The 26,706-nt window shown below is 35.7% G+C and overlaps 1 protein-coding gene across 4 annotated transcripts in view; it reads left to right on the forward strand.

Annotated features, from left to right (window-relative positions):
• Positions 1 to 26,706, forward strand: part of OXCT1 (3-oxoacid CoA-transferase 1) — a 131,529-nt gene that overhangs the window by 38,894 nt on the left and 65,929 nt on the right. For all 4 annotated transcript variants that reach the window (XM_074386264.1, XM_003925893.4, XM_074386277.1 and 1 more), the window contains 3 exons: positions 20,765 to 20,872; positions 22,513 to 22,627; positions 25,029 to 25,123. In XM_074386264.1, the coding sequence (XP_074242365.1) occupies positions 20,765 to 20,872; positions 22,513 to 22,627; positions 25,029 to 25,123 (318 nt within the window). The remainder of the gene's footprint in view (positions 1 to 20,764; positions 20,873 to 22,512; positions 22,628 to 25,028; positions 25,124 to 26,706) is intronic.

A 26,706-nucleotide genomic window follows, 5' to 3' on the forward strand; every position in this document is an offset into this window, starting at 1 on the left:
TGAGTTTCCATCCTCCATCTGTGAATTTCTGGTTTCTCTGACAATATAGAGGCTTTATTTCTGGATATGTATAAATAGGAATTATAAAAATCTGAATGTAGATAGGTATGTAGGCATTTGTAGGAGCTTGGATTTTACGTGTATTTGGAAAGGTAGTAATTTTAGTTTGCGTGTTATATGTAGAACAGACTTTAGAGGCATGAAGGGGCAGACCAGTGAGGAGACTGATGTGATCCAGGTGAGCGGTTGATGGTTGCTTGGACTCGAGTGTTGGAGAGGATAGAATTAAGAGATACAATATGTTGGAAGAGGAATCTATCCAACATGCCCATGGCTTAGATGTGGAAAGCTTGGATAGAGGAAAGGTAGAAATTAAAATTACTCCTACACTTAGCTTGTGCAATGATGTATCACTTACTGAAATGGGAAACTTGAGATGAACCTGTTGGGGGAGTGAGTCAAGAGCTCACTTAGAATTGATTGGCTTCTTAGGCATTCAAATAGTGGTGATGCAGGTGCAGATGGATATGTTATGTGTAGTGCTCAGAGATGGGGGGTTGGAAAGGTAGTTATACAATTGGGAATAATTCACAAATATTTGAGTTAAGGTTCTGGAATGGAAAAGATCACTTAGGGAAAAAAGCTCTGGGACTAATCCCAGGGAATCTTATCTTACTCTTGTATTTATTTATTTATTTTTTTGTGTGAACAGAATCTGAGATTAATATTTGTCTCTCACTACTTTTGCAACCTTAGACAAGTTTAGCATTTCGGCTTCCTTATAGCATCTCCTGTTTGCTCATTTCATGGGTTTATTTTGAGCATCAGTGGGATAGAGCATTTCAGTGTGTTTTCTAAAGCTTTAAAGTGCTATATTCTCACCTTAATCCCTCTTGCTGCTTTGATTAATAAACCTCAGGTGACAGTTGTTCTCACTGATCCAGTGATGATGACTATTGAATTACACTGTAAATGGCAGCTGGCAAGGCAGATCCTCTGTATCCTTTCCCTGTCTTCCAAAGTTCTTGATCTAAGAAAATAAAAATTCCATAATGCCACGATTCCTAAAATCTTAGTGCATGATCTAAAAACTAAATTTGGTTTTGAAAATATTGTCAGCTTTAATCCTTCAGAAAACTAGCCAGTATTTGAAGTCCATAAAATCAACTTAAACATGCTGATACCTTACATCAAGCAAAAACTATGATGATTCTTGAGGGGAATATTATGGACACCTTCAAGAAAGGAAGGTTCTTACAAGTCTGTCACTTTATTAGCTCGAGTTGCACACTGTCAAATTGATAACCTCTCTCTGCCTTTGTATTTGAAATATGGAGCATTAAGGATCCATTTTATCTCTTTTTATATTTTGGCTCAAAAAATTCACATATTTTGGTTTGAGATGAAGATAAAAGTTATTTATTGCTTAAAACTTGCTCATGCTGAATAACCACTCTGACTTTTTTATTCTTTAATAAAGTTTACTTGGCTCATAATTCTAGTGGGTAGAAAGTCCAAGACGAGGCAGCTGCATCTGGTGAGGGCCTCATGCTGCTCCACTTGTGGCAGAAATTGGAGGAAGAGTGGATGTGCACAACAAGATCATGTGATGAGAGAGGAGGCAAGAGCCATTTGATTTATTTTGAATGAAAGTCACATCAGTTGTTCGTTTGGGGGCATAAATAAAGAGGGCCTCAGATATTGATGCTTTCTGTTCACCTGTGGGCATACCACTTCCTGAACAGAGGGACTTAAGGTCCAAAACGTAAATTATGTGGAAGTAAAAAGTGTTTTCCTTTCTTCCTTATGATATTTTGCCTTACTGAATTTTATAGAATTATAAAAACATCTTTTTGTTTTTGGATGGAATAGTTTAAAACAGTTAATTTGGGAGAAATAATGAAAGACTAGGAACTAAGAATTACTTAAGTCTGAATGTAATGGTCTTCTGCTCTGTGGTTTATTCCATGAAAAAATCAAGTCCACTCATGTCTAAGACTAGAAGTTACCTTCTCTGATACAACTTTTTCAAGTTTAATGATAATACGAAGTGTTTCGGCCACTGAGTAACAAATTCTACATTGAGATTTTTCAACCACTCATGCCAGAACTATAGGTCACCTTCTCTCTGATACGGCTTTTGAAGTTTAATGATAATACACAGTGTTTCTGCCACTGAGTAACACATTTTAGTTCTTCAAAGAGAATTCTAAATACAAATCCCATGTGAGGGAAGTTAAACTGGAATGTGAAGAAACCTGCTATCTTTTCTGTGCCTTCTGTGAAAAGGATCTGGGTCATTCATTTAAAGAATATATTTTAGTTTCCCTAATAATTGCAGTAAAGGATGCAAGTTTTGCCATGCATTGTGAAAAAGTTCTGTTCAGTTTTGAATTTCACTTTAAATTTTGGAAAAGCTTTGCTGGCACAGACAAAACTCAGAAGAGAAATTCATCATTACCAAACTCAGACAATACAGGTTTACTACAAAAAGCTGTGAGATTAAGAATGAGTTTCAAAGTTTTGGTGTAATTTAAATTTCTCTGAGAAATTTACAAAACTCATTCATCTTGAATTGGCTTCTTAGAATTGGAAATAAACTTTTAGAAATAAAAGTAGTATCGGCCGGGCGTGGTGACTCCCGCCTATAATCCCAGCACTTTGGGAGGCTGAGGTGGGTGGATCACGAGGTCAAAAGATTGAGACCATCCTGGTCAACATGGTGAAACCCCGTCTCTACTAAAAATACAAAAATTAGCTGGGCATGGTGGTGACACATGCCTGTAGTCCCAGCTACTGGGGAAGCTGAGGCCGGAGAATTGCTTGAACCCAGGAGATGGAGGTTGTGGTGAACGGAGATCGCGCCATTGCACTCCAGCCTGCGTAACAAGAGTGAAACTCCATCTCAAAAAAAAAGAAAAAAAAAAAAAGAAATAAAAGTAGTATTAAGTAGAATCTGAAAGGCAGTTTAATAACTCAGTTTCTGCTATAAAAAGTATTTTAGCTGCTGTTTTATTTGTAGTTCCTTGTTCATTGCTCTTGGCATCTGAATATGTTTGCACTCAAAATATTTTCACATATTTTTCCTCCTCGGTTTATATTTTTAATGTACAAGATGTTTTCTATGTAGATTGAGGACTAGATTTTAGAAGGAGATAGGAAAATGGAATGGAAAACTTTCTTAATGAAATTCATTCCCAGGAAATATGGGCAGTGAAGCGGTCTAAGTAGACTCTATACAGCTAAGGTGTACCCTACACAGAATGTGATAGATGCTATAATTGAAATATTTTCAATAGTCGTAGTAGCAATTGAAGGAAATTATAATAATAATGATAATTATAATAATAATGAAAACAACAATAATAATAAACTGAAAAATAATAATAATAGTAATGAAAACAACAATAATGACAACTTCTGTTTATACCACGCACTTACATGCAAAGCACTTTAAGTTATCCTTTATAATAACTCAATGAGGTAGGTTTTATTGTCTGTATTTTATAGAAAGACAAATGAGGATAAGGAAAAACTTTAACAAAGCTGGTAAGGGGAAGAATTAAGATCTAAACATTTCTTTGTGCCTCCGGAGCTTATGTTCTGAAGCAAAACAAATGATGGTTGATATATTTTGAGATGCATTTTACATTATGCTTTGCAATGTTAACATTTTTATCTAATTTACAGTCTCCTTACTTGCAGGCTCTTAGACCTTTAGCTAACTGAATTTTTCAGTTAACTTAGTGTAGCCCCAGGATAATAAATGCAAAATTAAAAATCATTCAGTAATGTTAACCTTTTAGAACATATGAAATAGAATAATATCCTAAAAGCTGTAAAATGAGAACCTTCACATTTAGGAAGATAGAATGTTTTTTTCCCCCCAATTGAAAATGAAATAGATAATATTATATAATAGTTTGAATTCAAGATGGAAATTTTAGGATTCTATATAATAACTACTGGTAATGATTATTTGAAAAAATAGCCACTTCCAATTTCAGGTCTAACATGCAAGGAGCTTGGAAGTTGCCATAATCATTCTCACAATAATAAAAAGGCTTAATAAACTGAAAAATCAACAATTCTTCTTAGATCCACCAGAGGATTAAAGTCACAGGACAAACCACTGCCCCCCAAATTGGAGAGAGACAGGCTAATATGGAGAATCTCAACTTACTGGAGCAGAAACCTAGTATCAGAAATCTCCATGGGAACCAGTCCCCAGGTAGAAAAACTCAAACTGTAATTGATGAATTGTTGGAGGCTCATGTGGACAAGTTTCAGAGTTAGGCTCCAGAGTGGACTGGTCTTGGGAGGGGCTTCATATTTCTTTGAGTTTTACCTCTAGAATCCCTACCAGAGTTTTGGTGAAGATCAAAGGAAAATTTCCTTGTGCTTCTGGCAAGGGGTTGGGGGAAAAGTAGACATCTTGAAATATACCCAGAGCATTCTTTTTTTAGCAATGCCTGCCTTTAAGTGAAATTAATAATAGCAATGTTATAAGAGACAAGTGCTGTGGATACCATGTTTTAAGATATTTGTGCTACCCATGAAGTGGTATAGTATTATTTGAAAGAGGACTTGGATTAATTGTAAATGTATATTGCAAACTCAATATAACAAAAGATAGGAGAAAAAGATAGAATTCTATAAAAAAGTTATTAAAACTACAGAATGCAGAAAAGAGTGGAGGGCAAAAGGAATGAAGAACAAGGACAATGAAGAGAATGAAGAGAATAGTAGCAAATATGGTAGATATCGATTTGAACGTTACTGGTCTAAACATGCCAACTAAGATTCAAAGCAGATTAAAAACAAGACTCAGATGTATGTTGCCTACAAGAAATTCACTTTAATGTAGAGACACAAAAGTAAAGAGATGATGGAAAAAAAATTCTAACATTAATCCAAAGAAAGATGGAGCAATTAGGCAGGGCATGGTGGCTCACACCTGCAATCCCAGTACTTTGGGAGGCTGAAGCAGGTGGATCTCTTGAGCTGTGGAGTTCAAGACCAGCCTGATGAACATGGTAAAACCCCCATCTCTACCAAAAATACAAAAACGAGCCAGGCATGGTGGTATATGCCTGTAATCCTAGCTACTTGAGAGGCTGAGTCAGGAGAATCACTTGAACCCTGGAGGCAGAGGTTGCAGTGAGCTGAGATCACGCCCTTGCACTCCAGCCTGGGCAAAACAGCAAAACAGCTTAAAAAAAAATACTGGAGCAATTATATTAATTTCAGACAAACCAGACTTCAGAGCAAGGAAAATTATTAGGGATAAAGAGGGGTAGCCCATAATGATAAAAAAGATCAGTTCTTCAGAAAAATACAACAGTTCTTAATGTTTATGCTGTGGCAATTCTTATTTCTAGTTCCCCTCCCCTCACTCGCCACCCCCCCACCACCACAGAACTAGCCTTGTGAGCTTCAGAAGTATAAGTACTGTCTGCATCCTGTCACTCCCAGTAGGGGTCTGGATCCCAGCTCTGAGAAGCACCTGGCCCTAGCACCAGTTCCATCTACTTTTCTTTGTTCCTCCTGCAGTTACTAGATCTGTGTCTCCTTCGTGCTTTTTGCCTTTTCAATTCTCAATTTCTTATTTAAATTATATAAAAATAACTGCCAAAACTAACTCAAAAAGAAGCAAAGATCTATCTAAATATAAAGTGTAAAATAGAAAACTCATAGGAAATAACAAGGAAAATGTGGCCATGCTTTTTTCACATAAAAACATGATCCATTAAAGAAAAACACTTGATAGGTTGGACTTCATTAAAATTAAAAACTTCTCTGTAGAAGGCACTATACAGAGAATAAAATGACAAACTGTGGTTTGGTAGAAGATATTTGAAAGAGGACTTGGATTAATTGTAAATGTATATTGCAAACTCAAGTGTAGCAATAAAAGATAGGAGAAAAAGAATTGTATAAAAAGGTTAATTGTAACTACAGAGTGCAGAAAAGAGTGGAGGGCAAAAAGAACAAAGAACAAGGACAATGTCTTATAAGACTGGGGGCAAACATACACAAAAACAATTAAAACTCAATGATCAGAAAATTACCCTATGACAAAATAGGTAAAATCTGAGCAGGTGCCTTACCAGAGAAGATATACAAATGGCAAATAAGCATATGAGAAGATCCTTGTCATCATGTCATCAGGGAATTGTAAACCTAAAAGAGATATCATTACTCATCTATTAGAATGGCTAAAAGTCAGAACAGTAACAACACCAAATGCTGATGAGGATGTAAAACCACAGGCACTCTCAGTCATTCCTGGTGAGAGTACAAAATAGTACAGCTTCTTCCGCAGTTTGGTGTTTTCTTATAACACTAAAAAACTCTTACCAAATAATCCAGCAATCACACTCCTTGGAATTAATCCACTATGTAGTTGGAATGCTTCCTGAAAGATTAATAAATTACCTATTTTTGTTTCCATGTAGAATATATGATAGACTTATTCATGCTCTGATTCTGAGCCATGGCTGAATTTGATATTTAGTTTACTGTATTTTTCCTAAACATCAAAGAACCACTTTAGTGGCACTGTATACTGACTTTCATAAAGAGGCAATGTTTTCTTTCAAAAAGTGACTGCATGTGTGTCCCTGTGTAGATAAAAACAATACTTTGGTTAAATGTAGGAAATAGGTAATTGGCTTTGAAGTCCGTTTCAGCTGCGCATTGAGTGAAATTTCTAGCTTACTAAAACTATGAAATGCCACCTTCAGAGTTGCTCGGGGATGTAGTCAACAACATGGCTGTTAGGTATAAAATGTTAAGGATTTGCTACTTCTTGGCTATGTTTATGCAGATATTACTATAAGGTCAATTGTGAAGGAAAGAGAAGACTTAAGGCATTTTACACTTGCCATCTTGATTGACAGGTCTAGTGACATTTTGGTGAGGATGGGCCAAAATGGGATGTGGAGACACTTTCTTCATGGAACAAAGAGACTTGAGAAAGAAGATGGGAGTGTCTTGGGTTGATTTTCTTTAATTCCTGTTTATATATAATGTTTCTTTTTATAAAATAGGGACCATTTTATAATTTTTCATTACATAAAATATATTTTTCATTACATAAAACATTAAGCATGTTTTTGCAGCTTACTACTCCCTAAAGAAAGATATTTTAATAGTAATAGTGAAACTTATATCAACAACTCTATTGTTGGACTTTCATGTTTTCCATCTTTCACTATTAATGCTTTAGTGAATATTGTTTTTGTGCATGTCTGATTATTTGACCACATTTCTAGAAGTAGATTTTGTTTATATGTGTGTCAACATTTGAAGGTGTTGGAAACTATTGCTAAATTATTCTCTAGAAAGATAATTCCAATTATAACCTCTCAGTGATATTTAGAAGTATCATTTGTAACTACTCTCAATAACATGGATATTATACTTTAAACACTTAATAACTTGCTAGGTGAAAATGCTGCCCTATAGTTTTAACTCTCATATCTTTTGACAAGAGACATTGACTGTTTTTCGTATATTTATTGGCTCTATTTCTTTTGTGATTTTGTGTCTTATTTTAATGGGAATATTGCTAGTATTTTATTCCCAAGCATTTATAAACCTCCCACTTAGTTGAGGATTTGTGCGAAAGGGAAGAAGATAAGGTGCAGGGTATGTTTGACATGTGTACTCTGGAGCCAGACACTCTAGATTAAAACTCCACTTCCTGGAGAATCCTCCTGGCTGCTTGACCCAGGACAAGAACTTGATTGCCTACAGTTAGTAGACTAGAAAAGAAAGAACATTGTGAACCCAGAGTAGTAACCAGTTATCAAAGTAAATATGGTTAAGTTTCCCAGAGATAAGGTAACCATGGCCAGCAGCTATACCCATAGAGCCCCTTCCTAAAATAAGATGTGAGTCAAGTGCTGTTGATTCACTGTTTTGAGATAGCTCTCTAAAACTTATAGTCGTGATTTCCCACAAAATAATGTTGTTGCAAATGATATATATTATGTTCAAAAAAAAAGAAAAAGATGTCTCACGCCTGTAATTCCAGCACTTTGGGAGGTCAAGGCAGGTAGATCACCTGAGGTCAGGGGTTCGAGACCAGCCTGGCCAATGTGGCAAAACCCCATCTCTACTAAAAATACAAAAATTAGCCAGGTGTGGTGGAGCGTGCCTGTAATCCCAGCTCTTCAGGAGGCTGAGGTAGTAGAATCGCTTGAACCCAAGAGGTGGAGGTTGCAGTGAGCTGAGATCCTGCCACTGCACTCCAGCCTGGGCAAAAAGAATGAAACTTTATCCCCTACCAACACCCCTTCCCCAACAAAAAAGGAAGAGCCAGAGGGCATTTCTAACATATTAATGTTTTGGAATCTTTATGATACTCCCTCTTGAAAGGCTATTAAATAATGTACATTGTCACTGACATAAACTGAGGGATGTTCTCCTAAAAAATAATTATCTTATTACAAAGAATGACATGGATTCCTTTTCCTAATTTGGCCTCTTTTTTTTTGGTTTAACAACTTTTGACCTACTTATCAATTTATCTCATGTTTGTGTTAAGAATTTAACTTATAGTTTTAAAGTCACTCTGATTAAAAATAATAGTGGCTTTCCTTACTCCTTCCAGAGATCCTGTCAAAAAATGGTATTTTTTCCAACTTTAAATATAGATCTAGTCTACAAATACTGAAGTGACAATTAGGGCTTATGTAAGATTGTTTTATTTGAAAAATTATCTGCCTGCCTTTCTTTCTTTTCTTTCTTTCTTTCTTTCTTTCTTTCTTTCTTTCTTTCTTTCTGTTTTTCTTAAACAAGTTACTCTTCAAATCTTTCTGTTTCAAGAGTAAAGCTAAAAAAGGCATCTTAAAGTCATGGCTTATATACATAATTTAATTGAGAAATGTGACAAAAAGTTATAAACATGATTCATTGACCTTGTTACTTTTTGTCTTACAATCACATTTTTGCATGTATTATTATAGTTTAAGCATGTAGCATATGGCAGCCTCCTAAAATTAGAACATATGCAAATATGTGGCCTTTTATTAGACCCCTTGAAAATCCAGGTGCACAACCAAATATTAATAAAAGTGAGAGAAAGTAATTGCCAATGTGTTAAATCTCTTTCTGGTGAGAAGTCACAATAAGAAGAAGAAACTGCCCCAGCAGCATCAGCTAAGGTGAACTCTCTTGTGAATTTTTTGAAGTGCAAAGGACATCATATTTCCTTTTTTGTTCAGGTTAGCTGTTACCATTTCTGATAGCTTTTCCAAAATAAGGTTCCACATTCCGCGGAACAAAAATTTTGAACTTTTGATGCAGTGCTTTTATTTTCTGTGTACCCTAGGTCCTTTGACAGGTAACACATCCTCACATTCTCTCATGAGATCACATCCTTCCCTACCCTTTGCCCTTGACATTCCTCCTGCCTAGAGTATTTTCCCCGTTCTTTTTGTGGCTGATTTTCTGCCTCGTCAGTGGAATGTTCCCTCTACTACAGCACTTATTTTCATGTTTTATTGTGATTCTCTGTTTACCTGTCTTCTCCATGAAACTGTGAGCATCTTGCAGGACCTTGTCTTACTCATCTCTGTAGTCCCAGCATGTAACACAATGCCTGGGACATAATAGCTGCTCATTAAATGATATTTGAGTCACTGAGTCAGCAGATTCAAAACATACACAACACTTTGCAGACTTAGAAATGTTCTACAGATTTTACTTGATTAACATCATTATCCTGCCATGATCTAAAAAACAAAAATGTCTTATGTTCAGTGGTTCTTCCTGATGGCATTAAATTTGAGGCCATTGTCAGTCCTACATAGAGAGACTTGATAACGTGCCACCAACTGTTCTGCGACTACCTTCCTTATTACTGTGACTAACTTCCTGTGACTTCTCTGGGATCATTTTATCTCCAGGTGTGCCTTTTAATGCCGGTTGAAATAGTGTGTCCCATTCAGTAAGCTTGTGTTACTTTGCAAAAGCAGAATAAGCCATATGGTAGTTACCTAGTCATACAAAGGGTTGTAAAGTAATAAATCAGCAAATCAACTGGCCTTGTAAATTCAACACCCTGTTTGGTCAGGAGAGAAAGGACATAGCAAGTACACATGTACAGAGGAATACTGAAGATACGCTAAGTGGCATGGAATTAAAATTATGTTTTGCATTTAACAGATATGCTTAGTAAGATGGCAATAATCTGGAGTGTTCAATATCCAGAATAATTAGAAAGATATTACACAATAATGTGCATACTTTATGGTCTCGTAATAGAATATCTAGGAACTGCTATAGGCTTAACGATCATGCAAGTGCTGGGAAGAATATTAGGCTTCATTTAAAGTTCAACTTTTTCATTTAAAAGATGAAATGACCCTAGGTGATTCATGTAAGAACCCAGTATTAGATGATGTTAGGGCTGAAATTAGAAATCTATATCTTCTGACTTCAAATCCAGTACTCTCTTTATATCATACTGTCTTTTTTTTTTTTTTTTTAACTATAGGAAAGCTCAGTGAAATACATGGCATTAGAATCATATGGACTAAAATGTTCCTTACTAAATATTGACATCAATACATTGCTGTTTTTTATCAACCATTCCTACTCTTCTTTTAATCATCATACTTAACTTTTCAAATATGGTGTTGAGTTTTGGGATGAGTTTATATTCAAGGAAGACATTTTGGATTTGGGACTGCGATCACCTTTACTCATGGTAGGTTTCAGTCACTGTCTGAATGATGGCTACGGTTAACCTTAAATAATGAGATTCAGAAGATATGAGTAAGTATAGAGTTTGAGTATAGTCTAAGGGTAGTCACACAAGAGACACTCTAAATAAATGGGGTTAGCATTCCAACATTGAAAAGTTGAGGTTTCACTCACAGAGACAGAGAAATTCTAGCAGGACTACAACATTTTCCATATTAGACCAGATCATATGTTGTGATTTGACTCAAGGAAGATTAGTTTATTACTCCATGAGGAGGGGTAATGATCTGTAGGAGGTCTCAGGAAAAAAAAGGCAGAAGTTGCAGCTGCATGCCAAGTGACTCAGGCTGCATAGCCACACTCCTCAAAGCTCAGAATGATTTTAAATTCCAACAGCTTTAAGTTTGAGTTATTTAATTTAACATCACAGTTAAGGCTGGCCCTGCTTTCCCAGTGATGACTAGATGCTGAGATTCAGTGAGTTAGAAAATCCTGCAACCAAGTGGTACCAGCAGTAAAACTGATTGAACCTCTCCCTACTTGTACCCGTTTGAACATAATGCTGAAGTCATAGTTGAAATGTGATAAATATGTTTGAATTTCTTTAGGACTTAAAGGTCTAGTTTGGAAAACTGAACCACAGAGAGGAAGAAATATTTTGCTTTAAAGTATATTTTTGCATTTTATGTCTACCTCATATAAATCAGGGAAAACAAACATGGCATCTTAATTTTCTTAATGAAATATGTAGGATTCTACTCTGCTTATTGCTCTATAGAAATAAAAACATGGAGAGCATTTGAAAGATGAAATGAATAAAGTAAAGCTCTTCTAATGCACATTCTAAACAATTTTAAATTTAGGGACTATTGAGTCATCCTCATGCTAAATTCAAATCAAATCTGTTACATTTAGCAGCCATTAACTGTGTTCTGGAAATGCTGGGGTTTAACCCAATCCTATTTTGCAGTTTATGTGTTAAGTATTGTGTTCCTGCATTATAAAGTGCTTCAGGGATGATTAACAGCTTCAAATTGGGGGAAATAGTCTTAGAGTAACATTTTAAAGGTTAGTTGGCATTATCAATAGGCAGCCTTTCTGTAGCTGTAAAAACCTAACACAAACTTTTTCTCTTCCTGTTTCTCTGTAACTCTCTTCACTAAAAGTGTTCCTTGTTTAATTCTATTAATTATATTATGTCTCCCTGTTTTCCTTGGGGTGTATGATAATGGTGTAATTTTTTAAAACTATTATAGATAAGACTGGTGCTTTGAACATGTTAGAAGCATTTTAATTCCTTTGGGTAGATGTATTCATTTTAATTATTTCTCTGGATTTCCTACAGTCCTAATAAAATTTCTTTTTTTAAAAAAAGATGTGACAAATGAAATATGGCTATTTAGAATATTGCCTGAATGTTATTGAAGCAGGAGCGGCCACGAGAAACAGACCTCTCTGGACACTGAACTAGGAAGGAAGAGGTGATTTATTTGGCCGGGAGCAAGACGACATAGTTGTCTAACAGCAAAGCTCATCTAATAAAGAGAAGCTCTGCCTTTATGTAGGGTTACAACTCTGGATATTACATGTGAAAGGTCTTGGGTTAACAGTTTTAGAAATTACATGTGAAAGGGTCTTGGTTGATGGAGTAGGCTTGGGGTGGGGGTTTGATCTTGTTTAAGTAAAAACAATACATTCTGGAAATCCCCTATACTATGCCTGCTCTCTATAGGAAGGTGATTAAGGAGGCACAGGTTGTCCAGCCTTTTCTTCTGCTGAAATGCAGTGTGGAAGTCAAGGGGGTTGGTGATCTTAGATGCTTGGGTCTCTTTCCTCATTATTAAGTCACATATTAAGAGAAGATTGGCATTTCTGGGCAAATAAAAAATGTTGACAGCTGGGCATAGTAGTGCATGCCTGTAATCCTAGTTACTCAGGAGGCTGAAGCGGGAGAATCGCTTGAGCCCAGGAATTTGAAACAAGCCTGGACAACATAATGAGACCTCGTCTCAAGAAGTAAAATAAAAATAAAGTGTTAGTCTACTCCATGATGGTATTTTGCTATTTTGGCTTGTTTTTAGAATTAGTAGAAATGAAAATACTTGCCTTAAACTGCCTTCCATGTTTTTTTTTTTTAAACAATTCTTCCACATTACAGAAACTATTGGGATGGTTCTTGAAGTAACATTTCTGCTTTTTTCAGATCAATATGGGTCAGAAGTTGTATAATATAAGGATTTAATACATACGCTGTTAATGTTGCTGCTAGTCAGTTTTAACAAATTGAGTTATCTCAGATAAAGCTTTTCCTCTAGAGTTCAGACTGCTTTATCCATTTTTCACATCCTGTGTTTTAAAATGAGACATTGTAGGGAAGAAGGACTGTTTTTGTTTTGTAATGTGAGACATTAGGTTGAAGGTGCTATCACCAGCTCTGAGGCTCGATGGCAACAGAAAGGAAGACTTTTGGTGTTTGGAGGTATCTATCATGTAATAGTCTTTGTGCTGGTGGTTAGCTAAACCCTTCTATTTGCTTTTCAGAAAACTATATTAGTCCAGGTATTTGACAATATTATCTTTGATCCCTGCAGTTCACTCAGTTAACACTGGTTCATTTTATTTCCCTAAACAGTAGTGATCATTTTCTGTCTTCATTGAATTAGCTATTCTTTCTGGCCTTGGATCAGTTTCCAATTGGATAAATGTACTGCTTAGTTTTTACCTGTTTTTTTTTTTTTTTTTCCCAAAGGTGATTTAAAATAGCTTATAAGACATAAATATACATGATAGCATCAATTAGGAACAGCAATAAGAATGAAAAGTTATGGCACAACTGTACAGTGGCTCTAGGGTTGGACTAAAAATTGATACTGTAATGACAAACATGAGTGAGGCCTGAGATGCCAAATAAAAATCAAAGTATTTACATAATTAATAGTGCATAGAAAACTAATGATCAGATGAAATACAACTATTCTTGCTACCACAACCGACAGTTTTATGTCAGGCACTATGTTTTAATGGTAAGAAAGAATTCACTTGATTCCAAGAAAGAAAAACAAACTCTTTATGACTGTGGTATAAAGATAATTGGTTTGTTCTAGGGGCGTACCATTCTTGGAGCATTTAAAAGAGTGGTTTGACTCCTTTAGTATGGTTTTTGTCATTTCTTTTGGTAAGTACTTGGAGGCATGAACCTCAGATTATTTTCTCTGTTAGACAAAGGGATACACTCCAACCTTTGCCCCTTAACTGTAATGCTGACTTTTTTGTCTTCATTTAAAGCCTTGTAAAGGTGTTGATAGAATAGGATAGGACAAAGACATCGGGCCATTAGAGCAAAAATCTAGGCTGGAGCTGGGGGGTGGGGGTTGATGGATGTCTGTGGACAAATTCTGTGGAATCTTACAAAGGATTTTATAGGTAAAGAAATCTTTGTTTATGTGAATTGACTCATGAGATTCTTAAAGTAGTACATGTACCCTCAAAAGTTAAAAACCACAGGGTGGGTGTGGTGGCTCATGCCTGTAACCCCAGCACTTTGGGAGGCTGAGGTAGGTGGATCGTGAGATCAGGAGTTCAAGACCAGCCGGGCCAAGATGGTGTAAACCCCATCTCTACTACAGATAAAAGAATTGGCCAAGCAGGTTAATTAGGTGGCAGGTGCCTATAATCCCAGCTTCTCGAGAGGCTGAGGCAGGGAAATGCTTGAACCGGGAGGTGGAGGTTGCAGTGAGCCAAGATCACACCCCTGCACTCCAGCTTGGGTGACAGAGTGAGCAAGGCTCCATCTCAAAAAACAAACAAACAAAAACCCACAGCACTGAAGACATCCCCTAAGGCTTTGTCAAGCCACCATATACCTGTGGTTCTTCAAGTATTTGTCTACCTATCTGTACACCAGAGCAGACACCTTTTCTGTTTTCTTCCATGCCAAATCTAGTAGGTGCTTAGTTTGTATTTATTGATTTAAAGTGAATGAGCCCACCTCACATTTTCCTGCTATGTCTTTAAGACTCCTAGGTGAAGGACTGGGTCAGAGGCTTTGTAAAACCATGCACTGTGCTTTTCTCTTGACCTACCTATGTTCTAGCCTGATCACAAATTAATGCAGTTTATTTTGCATGACTTGATTTAGGGGGAGACTTAGACTGCTGTCCAATTCTTTTCTCTCTTTATGGCTGTCTAGACCATGTATTTAATAATCCTTTCTAGAATACTGTTGTAGATTGAGCCCTCCTTTTGAAAAGGAGTATATTTGCCTCTTAGCTGACACCTCTACCATTTTTCACTTGATTGTAATTCTGTGATCATATCTTCAGGCTCGTTAAGGGTCCTGGGATACAGATGTTGTGGGTCTACTCTTCTTGGAATTGAATTTCTCCTTAATCGTACTAGTTCTACTTTCTTTCTCCCTGGTGAAGTCAGAAACAAAATAAATTGAACTGCTCTGTTTCCTGTCTTCTGCTCTAGGAGTAGTGATTATCATTTTCAAATTCTCCAGCAGCAGCGGCAGCAGCAACAACAAAATCACCCTAGGAGCCACCCTTTCGTTATCTTGAGCATTTTGAGGAGTCCTTATCTCATTCTGATTTTGTATCTTTTCATAGATGTCTTAAGGTTTCATGACTTCTATTTGTCCTAGGTCATACATGTGTCTTTTGTGATAGCCCTTATTAAATATGAAGAAACACAAATTAACCATGTTGTTTCTTTATTCCTCATCAAAATGACCAGTCTTCTTATTGTCAGAATGGAAGTTTTGCGATCTTCATATCTTTCATAAGCCCATTTGTCATTTTGAGTTTCTGACCACTTGATCCTGCTTCTCTTTTCACTGAACTTACTGAAATCTTTTCTTCAAAGACCAGGATAAATTTCTGTGCATGTTTAGGATTCACTTCCTGGTCTATTTCCAATCCCAATTTTACATTGTCATTTTTTTCTCAAGATTTCTCAGGATGTCATTTCTACTTCACCAAGCAATTTATTCTTATTGGTTAAAAGTCCAGAATCTTGATTTCTGTCACTGTTTTATGCTGAAAGATAGAAATGGTCAGAAGGCAATACAGAGTTATCAGCAGACTATGATGAGTAGAAGATATTCAAATAATTGGCAGGTCTTATTTGAGCCAATTGTTGCCACTTCTGTTACAAATATATCATCTTATGTTTTTGGGCATTATATGACCATAAGTATGATATTCTTTCTCCTTTTAAACTCACTTTAAATATTCCTTACCACATATCATGCCTAGGTCTGTAGCATCCCACGTATATGCATATTTTCTTGACAGAGCATGCTTTTTCGTTAAGTTTATTTTCACTGGACATTGTGGAATGTGTGTTAGCGTGAGATCCAATCTACCCAGTTTCAATAATAACTATGCAATCATATGTACCACCATTTTTAAGGTTGCAAATTCGTTGGTAGCCACTCATTATTTCAGTCTTTGTGTATTTCTTTATAGCCATCTAAGACTATATGTATCTGTCCCTGGTCCTTTTAGCTTTCATACTGTTTTCTTCTGTGTTTTTGGACTGGTCCTATAATTAGCGTGAAGCCTAAGAATATATTCACTTTCTTGCACCTTTGGATTTCTTCTCTACATTTGGATCTCTTCTCTTCATTTGGATCTTTGAGAAAGATGCCTTACATGATGGCTGCCCCTTTCTCTACCTTGCCTCTTGTTTAAAAAATTATTTTATTGGTGTATAATAGATGTGTATATTTTCAGAGTACCTCTGATAATTTGATATATTCATATAACAAAGATCAAATCAGGTTAATTGGGATATCCATTACCTTAAATACTTATCTATTCTTTATGCTGGGAACATTCAAATTATTCTCGTTTAGCTACTTTGAGAGGTACAATAGATTATTAACTATAGATGTCCTACTGAACTATTGAACATGAGTTCTTATTCACATTTCCTCTTCATTTTACTCATTCTCTGGGTTAAATTAGCATCCAGAGCACCTCTGCATCTCACTTGTAACTGCTTTATTTTTCTCTCTCTTTTGGAGTTAGTATTTCTCATAATTCTAGACATTATTGCTTGTTGTTTGATTTTTTTTCTTTTCTCTCTTTTTTTTTTTTTGCAAAAGAAGCATATTTCTCTTAAACTTTTTTGAAACTTAAGATGAGTCAGGAAGAAAGCCTGAAATGTAAGTCTTCCCCTCCCTCCCCCTCAACAGTCCTTACTTTGTATCACAGAGTTTTGCAGGTGGGTAACATTTTTCACTAACACCATTTAGGGTTGGGCCCATTTTTGTATCTATAGCATATTGAGGTTGTCACTAAAATAAAATAAAAATGAGGACGTTACTGCCTCTCAGCTCCTCTTTTTCCTTACCTGAGATATAAATAATATTTGCCAAGCAATCACAAACACATGGTCATCAGGGATTAATTCTTATTCTTCTCCAAGCTTTAAAATAAGTTTTCAGAGCTGGGCGCGGTAGCTCACGCCTGTAATCCCAGCACTTTGGGAGGCCGAGGCTGGTGGATCACGAGGTCAAAAGATCGAGACCATCCTGGCCAATATGGTGAAACCCTGTCTCTACTAAAAATACAAAAAAATTAGCTGAGCATGGTGGCACGTGCCTGTAATCCCAGCTACTCAGGAGGCTGAGGCAGGAGAATTGCCTGAACCCAGGAGGCCGAGGTTGCGGTGAGTCGAGATCACGCCATTGCACTCCAGCCTGGGTAACTAGAGTGAAACTCCGTCTCAAAAAAAAAAAAAATAATAATTTTCAGAGTTATAAAGTAGGAAGAGTGCAGGACAGACAAAGCAACCTTTTAAAACAAAGTTCAAATCAATAACAATGAGCATTTCCTAGCCTCTGTTTTTCTGTTAATGACTGAAGACAAGTACCAATTAGTGAAGCTTCAAATGTGTGGATTTCTGGTTGTAGCAAGCCATGGGACATTCACACTGTTCATTGTGCCATGGAGAAGCCTGGGTTGTTCTTAGCTACGGTGCTTCCATCTCAATCTTGGCTGAGGACACTTATATCTGCCCATTGCTTTGCCCTGAGGCTTTTTCTTTGCCCTTTATTCTGTCTTACCCACTTCTAACTTCAGGAGGAAAACTGCCATCTTTAGTACGGAATCTGGGGGTCTTTTATTTTTCTATTTTTCCTAACCAGCTCATTTGAACCATTATTTTCTCATCAGGTTTTCCATTAACACTTATGTTATCACCTGATCTCACCAGACTTTTTAATCCTCCCGTTGCTTCTTTCTTATTGTTCTCAAGATCATACAAACTGGCACTGAAGGCAGGCCCTTCAATAGCTAGCATTAAGATAGTTCTACCTCTTGATTTTTTTAAAAACTCTTTTCACAGATTGTCTGAAAACTTGTTTTCTTCTTTTAGTTTGTACTTCAAATATTTTCTTTCTTAGCCATTAACTCCACTAACCGACGCTGAGAAAGCTTTGATTTTTGTATAGACATTTTCAATACTGTTGAGTGTTGTTATTTTGACAAATGCTGCACATGCCTGTTCCACAGTATGAAAGCCATTCATATTAAGATGACAAAACATGGAACTGTTTATGTTTAGCTGGATTCTTGCTTGTCAGAGTTGTTTTACCAGGACATCTTCATTCTGTTAGTTCTGAGAGTTATGATGTAATTGCCCTTGGTAATGAAGCTTTGTCTTGACTTGGTGTTTTCTGTTAAAACATTTTTTGATGGAACCAAAAGAAAATATTGACTGGTTTCCATCAGCATTTTCAGTTGAAGTGAGCAATACTGATATTTTTTTTTCTGCCTTTTTAATTATGTTCCTTGTCCCTGCTAGAGGGTGAGGCAGGAGGACCAATTAGGAAGCTGCTGTCACAATAGTAGCAAGATTTTTGAGGGCCTGACCTTTTGGAACAATATTCGGCATGAAAAATAATTCGTATTATTATTTTCAAATATGCAGGCAAGAAGGGTTTCCTTTGTTTAGTTTATAATGTTGTAACTGCTTTTAGAGTTTAGAAACTTCAGTTTTTCTTAGCACCTCTGTTTTCTTTTTAGGATGCCCTCTTTGGTACGTGTCTAACTAATTGTGGGATTTATTACATGCCCCAGTTATGATTTCCTAGTTTTAGAAACTGAGTGTTTATCACATCTTTTGAAAAAAATAATATTGTGGGTTTCCCCTTTGATTATAAAAGTAAAAGGAAAACAAAAATAACTTATACTGTTACCCAGAGATAACAATTACTAGCATTTCCATGTGTTTCCTTTTATTTTCTGTAGGTATATAAATAATTGTCTATGCCAAAGTGCATTTCTATAAATTTTTATTTACTTAAACAAAGTCTTGCATTTTATGAAACATAAAATTATGAGATTTCATTAAATATTATGAGTACATAATATTGATTAATCACATGGATATACCATGTTTATTCGATAATTTCCCTATTGTTGACCATTAAAGTTGCTTTTAATTCTTTATAATAAATTCCGTGGTTAGTATTTTCATGAATAATAAGTCTTCATGTCTATCCTCAAGATACTAGATTAATGTATAAAGACATCTTTAAAGTCAAGAACTTCTTTGAAGGCTAAAACTGAATATGTAAAGGTGTGAATGAGCCCTAATGGCTGAAAGTCCCAACCAGGTGAAGAGGTAGCAGTAGTGCTTAGCTGCTCTGCATTCCCCACCTCCACCTTGAATAGAAAATACTGGAGCACAGAGGAGTTTCAAGGGGAGGGCATAGAGTGCAGTGGCAAGGGGTTGGCCCTCCTTCCCTGTCTCATTACTCTTCCCCAGGTGCCTCTCTACTCAGGAGTTTAACTTGGATGCCAACATGTTTTCTGACCTTTCCTTGAAGTTTTTGTTTGATTTTGGTCAAAATTTTTCTGTTTCCCAAAGAAGATCGCTTTTAGCCACCATGTCCTTGTCTTTTTCAGCTGCTTGTGAGCATTGCACAATAAGTAAAATGTCTTCTGTAAGCCCTAGTATTATTCTTGCACTGTAGGAGGAGCCTAGTGAAGGCATATAGTAGTAGAACAGCATAAGAAGGGCTACTTAACCTTACAGATTTCCAGATTTCAATGAATAGTTTAGGAAACAAAATTAATGCAGCTATTCTTGTATAAGTCAGTTCATGGAAACAAACAATTATTTGCTTTGGATATTGTATCTGTTAAGCTAGTACTCACAACTTAAAGGTGTGTATGTGTGTGTGTGTGCATGCGTGTACATGTGTGTCACCAGAAAGTTAATTTTTTGATCATAACAATGTTAAGTTTAGTTTTTCTTGATCCTGGTTATTCTGAACTATTTTATGTTGATGGAAAAATTGTCTTTTAAATGAATTCTAAAAAAGCAGACTAATTTGGGGTCATTTCATATTGCTATGATATGACCTTATTCACAGTGAATGACTTTGATTCTAATTAAATTGAGTATTTCTAGTTATTAATTAATATTTCAGTTTTGAAGTTTCCATATTGGAATTAATTATCTGTCTTTAAGTAAATTATTTCAGCAATTGAAGTTGTATCACGATCCTAGGGAGCTAACAAGAATGATTTTCAACTGTTACAAATAGCATTTGTATCTATATTTAAAAAGCTCTTCAATTGACCAAGCAGATGTTATTACAGATTTTTGTCTTTGATATGATAAATTTCCCATTAATTTAGAAAATCTGTGTTTAAGGAATGTGCTATCAAGTTTTGCATAGTTGAGCTGCAATTTGTGAAAGTTCAAGCAGCTGTACTGACAAACCATTTGACAAATTTGTAACTGAGACTCTTAAGCAAAGACTAACTTCTGGAGCTTTATGGTCTGTAATATGTTCAGACACATGCATTTGAATTTATTCTCTTTTGTGGGTCCAGGAGGTGTGATAGACATTACCCATATGTATGTATACATATACATACATAGATACATGTACATATTCTGTCATATATATTTACATGGTGTATCCAGCCTAAGTTGTATGTGAAGATGCATATACTTTTTAAAAAATTAAAAATATTCACTTTAAGCTTTCACTTAACTTTGAAAGAAATTTCTCTTTGTCTAGGTTGAAGAAATTGTGGATATTGGAGCATTTGCTCCAGAAGACATCCATATTCCACAGATTTATGTACATCGCCTCATAAAGGGAGAAAAATATGAGAAAAGAATTGAGGTAATTGTCTTAGCTGCTCTGTCAGTATTTATGGATCCAGTTACAGAGACAATGTGTCCCTGGGGCCATTCCAGATGATGGGGAACTGGAGCTGAGCAGAAAGTCTGGTTTTAGATCTTAGCAAGAGCTTCTCACGTGTCTGTCATTATGGAGACATGATGGTCTATGCCTCTGTGCAGCCTAACAGTGAGTGCCTTGCCATCACAAGCTATTTATCACATATCATGAGATTCTCTAGGCTGTGTCTACCAGCTTCTACTGTCATAATTTATGATGTTTAGGTTTTCTGTCTGTCTTAGAGGGGAGATAAGAATAATGATGTCTTTGGTGGCTTTACCCCTGCTGGAGTCTTACCTTAATGTTTGGTTTTTCAGTGTCTATCTTGAAGGTGCTTTGCACTTTTCTAGAGTGCAGAGTGTCATTCCAATTAGCTTTGGGCTGTGGGTAGCTGGTAAGTATGAGATTGTGGTAAGGAGTGTAGGTGCCAGGAGCACTGAAAGTATTGTAAAGCCAATGTGTTATTCCCATTTGCATTGCTGTAAAGCAATACCTGAGACTGTGTAGTTTATAAAGAAATTTATTTGGCTCACAGTTTTATGGACTGTACATGAAGCATGGCCCCAGCATCTGCTTCTGGTCAGGACCTCAGGAAGCTTTTACTCAGAGCAGAAGGCAAAGGGGAAGCAGTCATGTCACATGGTGAGAGATAGAGAGAAGGTGCCAGGCTCCTTTAGACAACAAGCTCTTGTGAAAACTAACAGAGTAAGAACTTTCCAAGGGGATGGTACTAAGCCAGTTCATAAGAGATCTGCCCCCATGATCCAATAGTTCCCACTAGGCCCCACTTCCAACACTGGAAAGTACATTTCAACCTGAGATTTGGAGGGGACACATGTCTAAATGATCAGCCAGTGAGAGCAGAGTATGGCCACCTAGTCAGAATTACTATCATGATTCATAAGTGTCTAGGGATCAGCAACAGAACCACAGGGAGCCAGAGATACCCACTACCTTGTAGATATCAAACAGAAAGAGATTTTATAATACAAACCAGTGTCAGGGGCCTAGGAAGAAAGGATGGGATTTTTGTAAACACGAACCAGAGTCTGTGTCAAAGAGATTCAATAAAGGAAATAGTTTCTTGGCTGGTTTCTGGTTATTTCTATGATTCCTGTGATGTACTTGTAGCAAAACTAGTCTAGACTTTGCAGGTGGAAACAGACAATTGGCAGCAGCAACACCTGGTAAACACATTCTGACAGCGCTGAAAAACACATTCCCAGAAACTGTTCCTCTTTTGTTCTTCTGGCCAATCCCTGAGCACCAGACGAGAATTTAGTTGGAAGAGTAACAGAAGTAGCAGACAGTGTGATAGTAGCAGAGAGATTCTTTACTTCAAACAGACTGAACAGCTTATCTTCCTCTTTAAACAAATCTGACCACTTTGATTTACTTCCTAAAGAATTATTTATACCATCAAATATTACTCATATTATTTTTTTAATCTCTGGTATATTGTAGGTTTGTCTCATAATGATGGGAGAGAGGTCATCTTTTTTTCCTGTAAAATTTATTTCAGCAGTGATAAAATACAAAGCATACTTTCAATCAAAAATAATTTATTTCTGTTTAATTGAAAGCGTTTATCAATCCGGAAAGAGGGAGATGGAGAAGCCAAATCTGCTAAACCTGGAGATGATGTAAGGGAACGAATCATCAAGAGGGCCGCTCTTGAGTTTGAGGATGGCATGTATGGTATCCTTTCAGAGCCTGGGCAAAGACATAGCCTTTGCTTTTCCCATACTGATCAGGCTGTTAGACCTCTTGCATAGTGAGTTGTTGCTAGTCTATTGTAACTTTTAAGATAATTAATCAAATTTTTTTTTACAAAATGTGGCATATAACCCAAAGATATCAAGATACGTGACAGATATCTCTTTGCCTTCTTGAAACAAAATAGCAATCAAATGTTTGCTTATTTTCTAATATACAATAGATTTCAGTACGACTTGCATTTAATGGGAGGTTATTGGGAAAAGAGATTACCCAAGGTGGGAGTTTTCAAATCTCAGAATTCTAATGAGAACCAGTGCTAATATTTTCTCTGTATCCTGACATTTGCATACTCGTTGAAAGATCCAACTTCTTAACAACCCTCTTCTTCTCTAGATAAAGATCCTGTGAATACCTTTTTATATCTAATATTTTTTAAGGGTATTCAACAAGTGATTCAAATTTTTCTTTAGATACTTTGTCAAAAAAGAAGGCAGAGTAGACATCATTTAGTATAATTAATATTTGGATTTTGAATCCATTTAAATAGGAAGTCTGTTCACTGTTTTGCTAATTTTCACTACAGCAGACATTGAACTATATAATGCAAATAACACATACAAATACAGATATCATATATTAGAATGAATATTTGTTGAATGATGGATACAGTAAAGCTGTACTTAAAGACCTAGGACAGGAAAAATTAGAGACATGAGAAATGTCTACATTCTGTGAGCTTTTCTAGTCCATGAATATCAGTCTTCCAGACTGATCTTGACTGAAAGGACTTTTCTTTTTCCACTTTCTTTTTATCTTTACCTCATTTTTGTTTATTTTTCAGTTGACACCTTGTGTTATGGTGCGAACTCACATAGGGGAAAAGAATAGCATGTTGCCTGTCTTCCAGCTCTTGTATCAGCAAGGTACAGAGTCAACCCAGTTGAGTTAGTAAGTGGAAGTTGGTCACTGGACTTTTTTCTCAACTCATCTTACCCTGACTTACCATTGATATATAAACACTGACTATAACATTGATTTTAGGTATTCTTTATTCAGTTATTGTATTGCCTGTGAAAAATACCTGCAAGTCAGTTTATGTAAATGGACTTTATATAGCTCCTACTCTTTTCAACCCAAAATACATAGACTTTTTCCTCCCTGGTGTTTGACTTTAAAGTATTAAAGAACTGAGAGTATAGGTTATGATGAAAGAGTTGAGGTACCAGGCTTGTAATTTGGGTTACTCTGTCCTAAAAATACCCACTCATGATGGAATTAATATCTCAATGTGTTTGTCCATTATTGAGAAATAAATTAGAAATAACATTACAGTAGACTGCGATAGAACACTAGAGGTGAACCAAGTAGCTATAATCATAGCTTCATAGATTTACTGTATCCACAAGAAGTGACCTGGATCATTGAGTTGTCCTGCTGGCCTTTGTAGTTTATAATATGGCACCATATATAAACCTCCTCTGGCCTTGATTCATGGAGACTTCACTGTTAAAATCTCATCAGAGTGCCATTGTTCTTTCTACTAGTTCTGGTGAGGTATTTGGTGTGCAGTGGTAGTGGACAGTAGTGGGCAGTAGTTCCAAGCAGTGTGAGTATCTTTGATCTGATCAGCCTGTCTGTGTTGATAGGTTGTATTGAACCCACATCATTGAGTAGTAATCATCGTCAATCCTGTTTTGATCATCTAAGGAAGAACATTCAATAACCTCAGTTAACTCTTTGGTGCCTTAACAACAGCTGCTTTATATATGGGCTTAATTGCATTTGCTGAAATTTAATTTCCTCCTCACTTTTCTTTTTATGTCACATAGAAAATTCAGTTGCCAATGAATGTTACCACAGACACGCAAAAGATCAGATCTTTTAGGCAGAAATTTTGGTATTGTCAGAAAACTTTTTAAAATTAAAAAAATAAAATAAAAAACAGTAACCCTATTTATCAATAAAGTTGATAAACAATGATCTTTACTTTTGGCAGGAGTTTTGAATCGTGAAAATCATTCTTTAAAGAAAAGGCAAGCCATGTTTAATAATCAGTCATAATGCATCAATCCAAATTTGCAGAGCACAGTAATGAAAATGTGCTTATGTTTTTTTTTTAATGTAATAAATGACTAGCTTCTGAGGCTACTACTTTGATATTGGTGGGAAAGCATATTAATGTTATTGAAAGAGCTGTGACTACTTAGAGACTGTCTTTTTGAAAAATTATAAAATAATACCCAGAGGGCGACTGGAGAATATATTCATTTATAACTCAGAGTAAGCCACCTTTAAATAAAGCTTCTGTATATATACAGAAGATTTATGGTATAACCTCTCTACCTTTTGTTTGCTGGGCCTTAACATCTTATTTTTCCAGCTAATTTGGGCATAGGAATCCCTCTCCTGGCCAGCAACTTTATCAGCCCAAGTATGACTGTTCATCTTCAAAGTGAAAATGGAGTTCTGGGTTTGGTAAGATGAAGATTTGTTTTTTAAAATCCAGTTTTGATGAAGAATGAGATATTTCATGTGGTGAAATTTTGTGTTAAATTTTTATTTCAATAGCTTTTGGGGTACAAGTGGTTTTTGGTTACATGGATAAATTGTTATAATGCTGAAATCTGAGATTTTAGTGCATTCATCATAGTGAAATCTGAGTTGTTGCATAAAGTGTCCAACCTTATTTTTCTTTTATCATAATAAAATATTTAACTTTTCCATTAAAATGTGAACATGTAGTATTTTATTTTATGTAGTAGATGGTAGATTCCTGACTCTGTTCTTTCTGACTGCATCTCTCATGAGGAACCTCATTCAGAGAGACCTCATGATTGTCTGTATAAACTATTACTCATGCTTCTGTGATTGTACAGATAATGATGGTTGTCAATAATTCTATGTTAAATAAAATTAATTAAGCCTCAGAGTGAGAAATTGAAGAGTAAGGTTTTTACTTTAAGACAGGGACATTATTTGAGTTGATTGCCTCAAGAAGCTGTAGAAGCTCTCATCTCATTCTCCTTTTGAGACCCTATTGTCCAAAAGGTTACATTTTTTTCTTCCTTAAGATTAAGCTTCCAGATGAGCTCAATATTTTAGTGGGGCCATATTTTTTTATTATTATAATAAAATTATATATTTTTTCTCCCTGGGTGACATTTTCATTTAATTAACAATGGTAGGGATTATTAATGGTTTGCCTATTCATAATCTTTTATTTCTCAGTGGATCATGACTGTTAATACAATAGAAATTATGCATATAGAAAATATATTCACAGTTCAAAAAATAAATAATGATCATGGGCATATATTTGATACTGATTGAGGCAATAATCATGACATTTTCAAAGACACAAAAATGGTATATATTTGGATAAAAGCAGATTCATGTGGAAGTCAAAGACTTGGATTTTTAAGGTGACTTAGGGATTATTTAGAGTGATCAAATTTCTCATTTTGAAGAAAAGTTAAATAAGTTTGTGGATTTTCCATGGCCAATGTTTAAATAAAATTTATATAGTTCTGAGCATTAGTTGCCACTTCAGTTTAAAAGATAAATTTTGGTCCCTTTCTAGAAAGTATGTAAAAATTTTATAGCCAATATTTCTTCAGTTTTTGATCTATCTTATATTTTATACCTTTTTATTTTTTTACATGTTCCTCCCTTTTCATATAATATATGTGATATTCTTAAACTACTTGCCCTGTTTAAATAGTTACTTTATAAAAACATATGCAAAAATTTAAAAACTTTACTGAGAATAGCTATACAAAAGGAATATAAGGACATAAGTATATCAAAACTTAGATGTAGTGAGGAGTACGATTAGAAATCCAAATTCAGGCCTTCACATTTTAAAGATCAGAAAGTTAAAAGTTTGTCTTTCCAGGTCTTTCTAGCCAAATAACATGATGTAGTTTGTATTCATTGATCTTCACAGAAAAGTTTTTGAATAACATTGGCTGCATAGTAGGTACTAAATTTTTCTTTTTATTTTTTAAGAGAATAGGGTCTCACTATGTTGGCCAGCCTGGTTTTGAACTGGCCTCAAG

Source organism: Saimiri boliviensis, chromosome 1 (assembly GCF_048565385.1).
Source record: "Saimiri boliviensis isolate mSaiBol1 chromosome 1, mSaiBol1.pri, whole genome shotgun sequence".
Lineage (NCBI taxonomy): Eukaryota > Metazoa > Chordata > Mammalia > Primates > Cebidae > Saimiri > Saimiri boliviensis.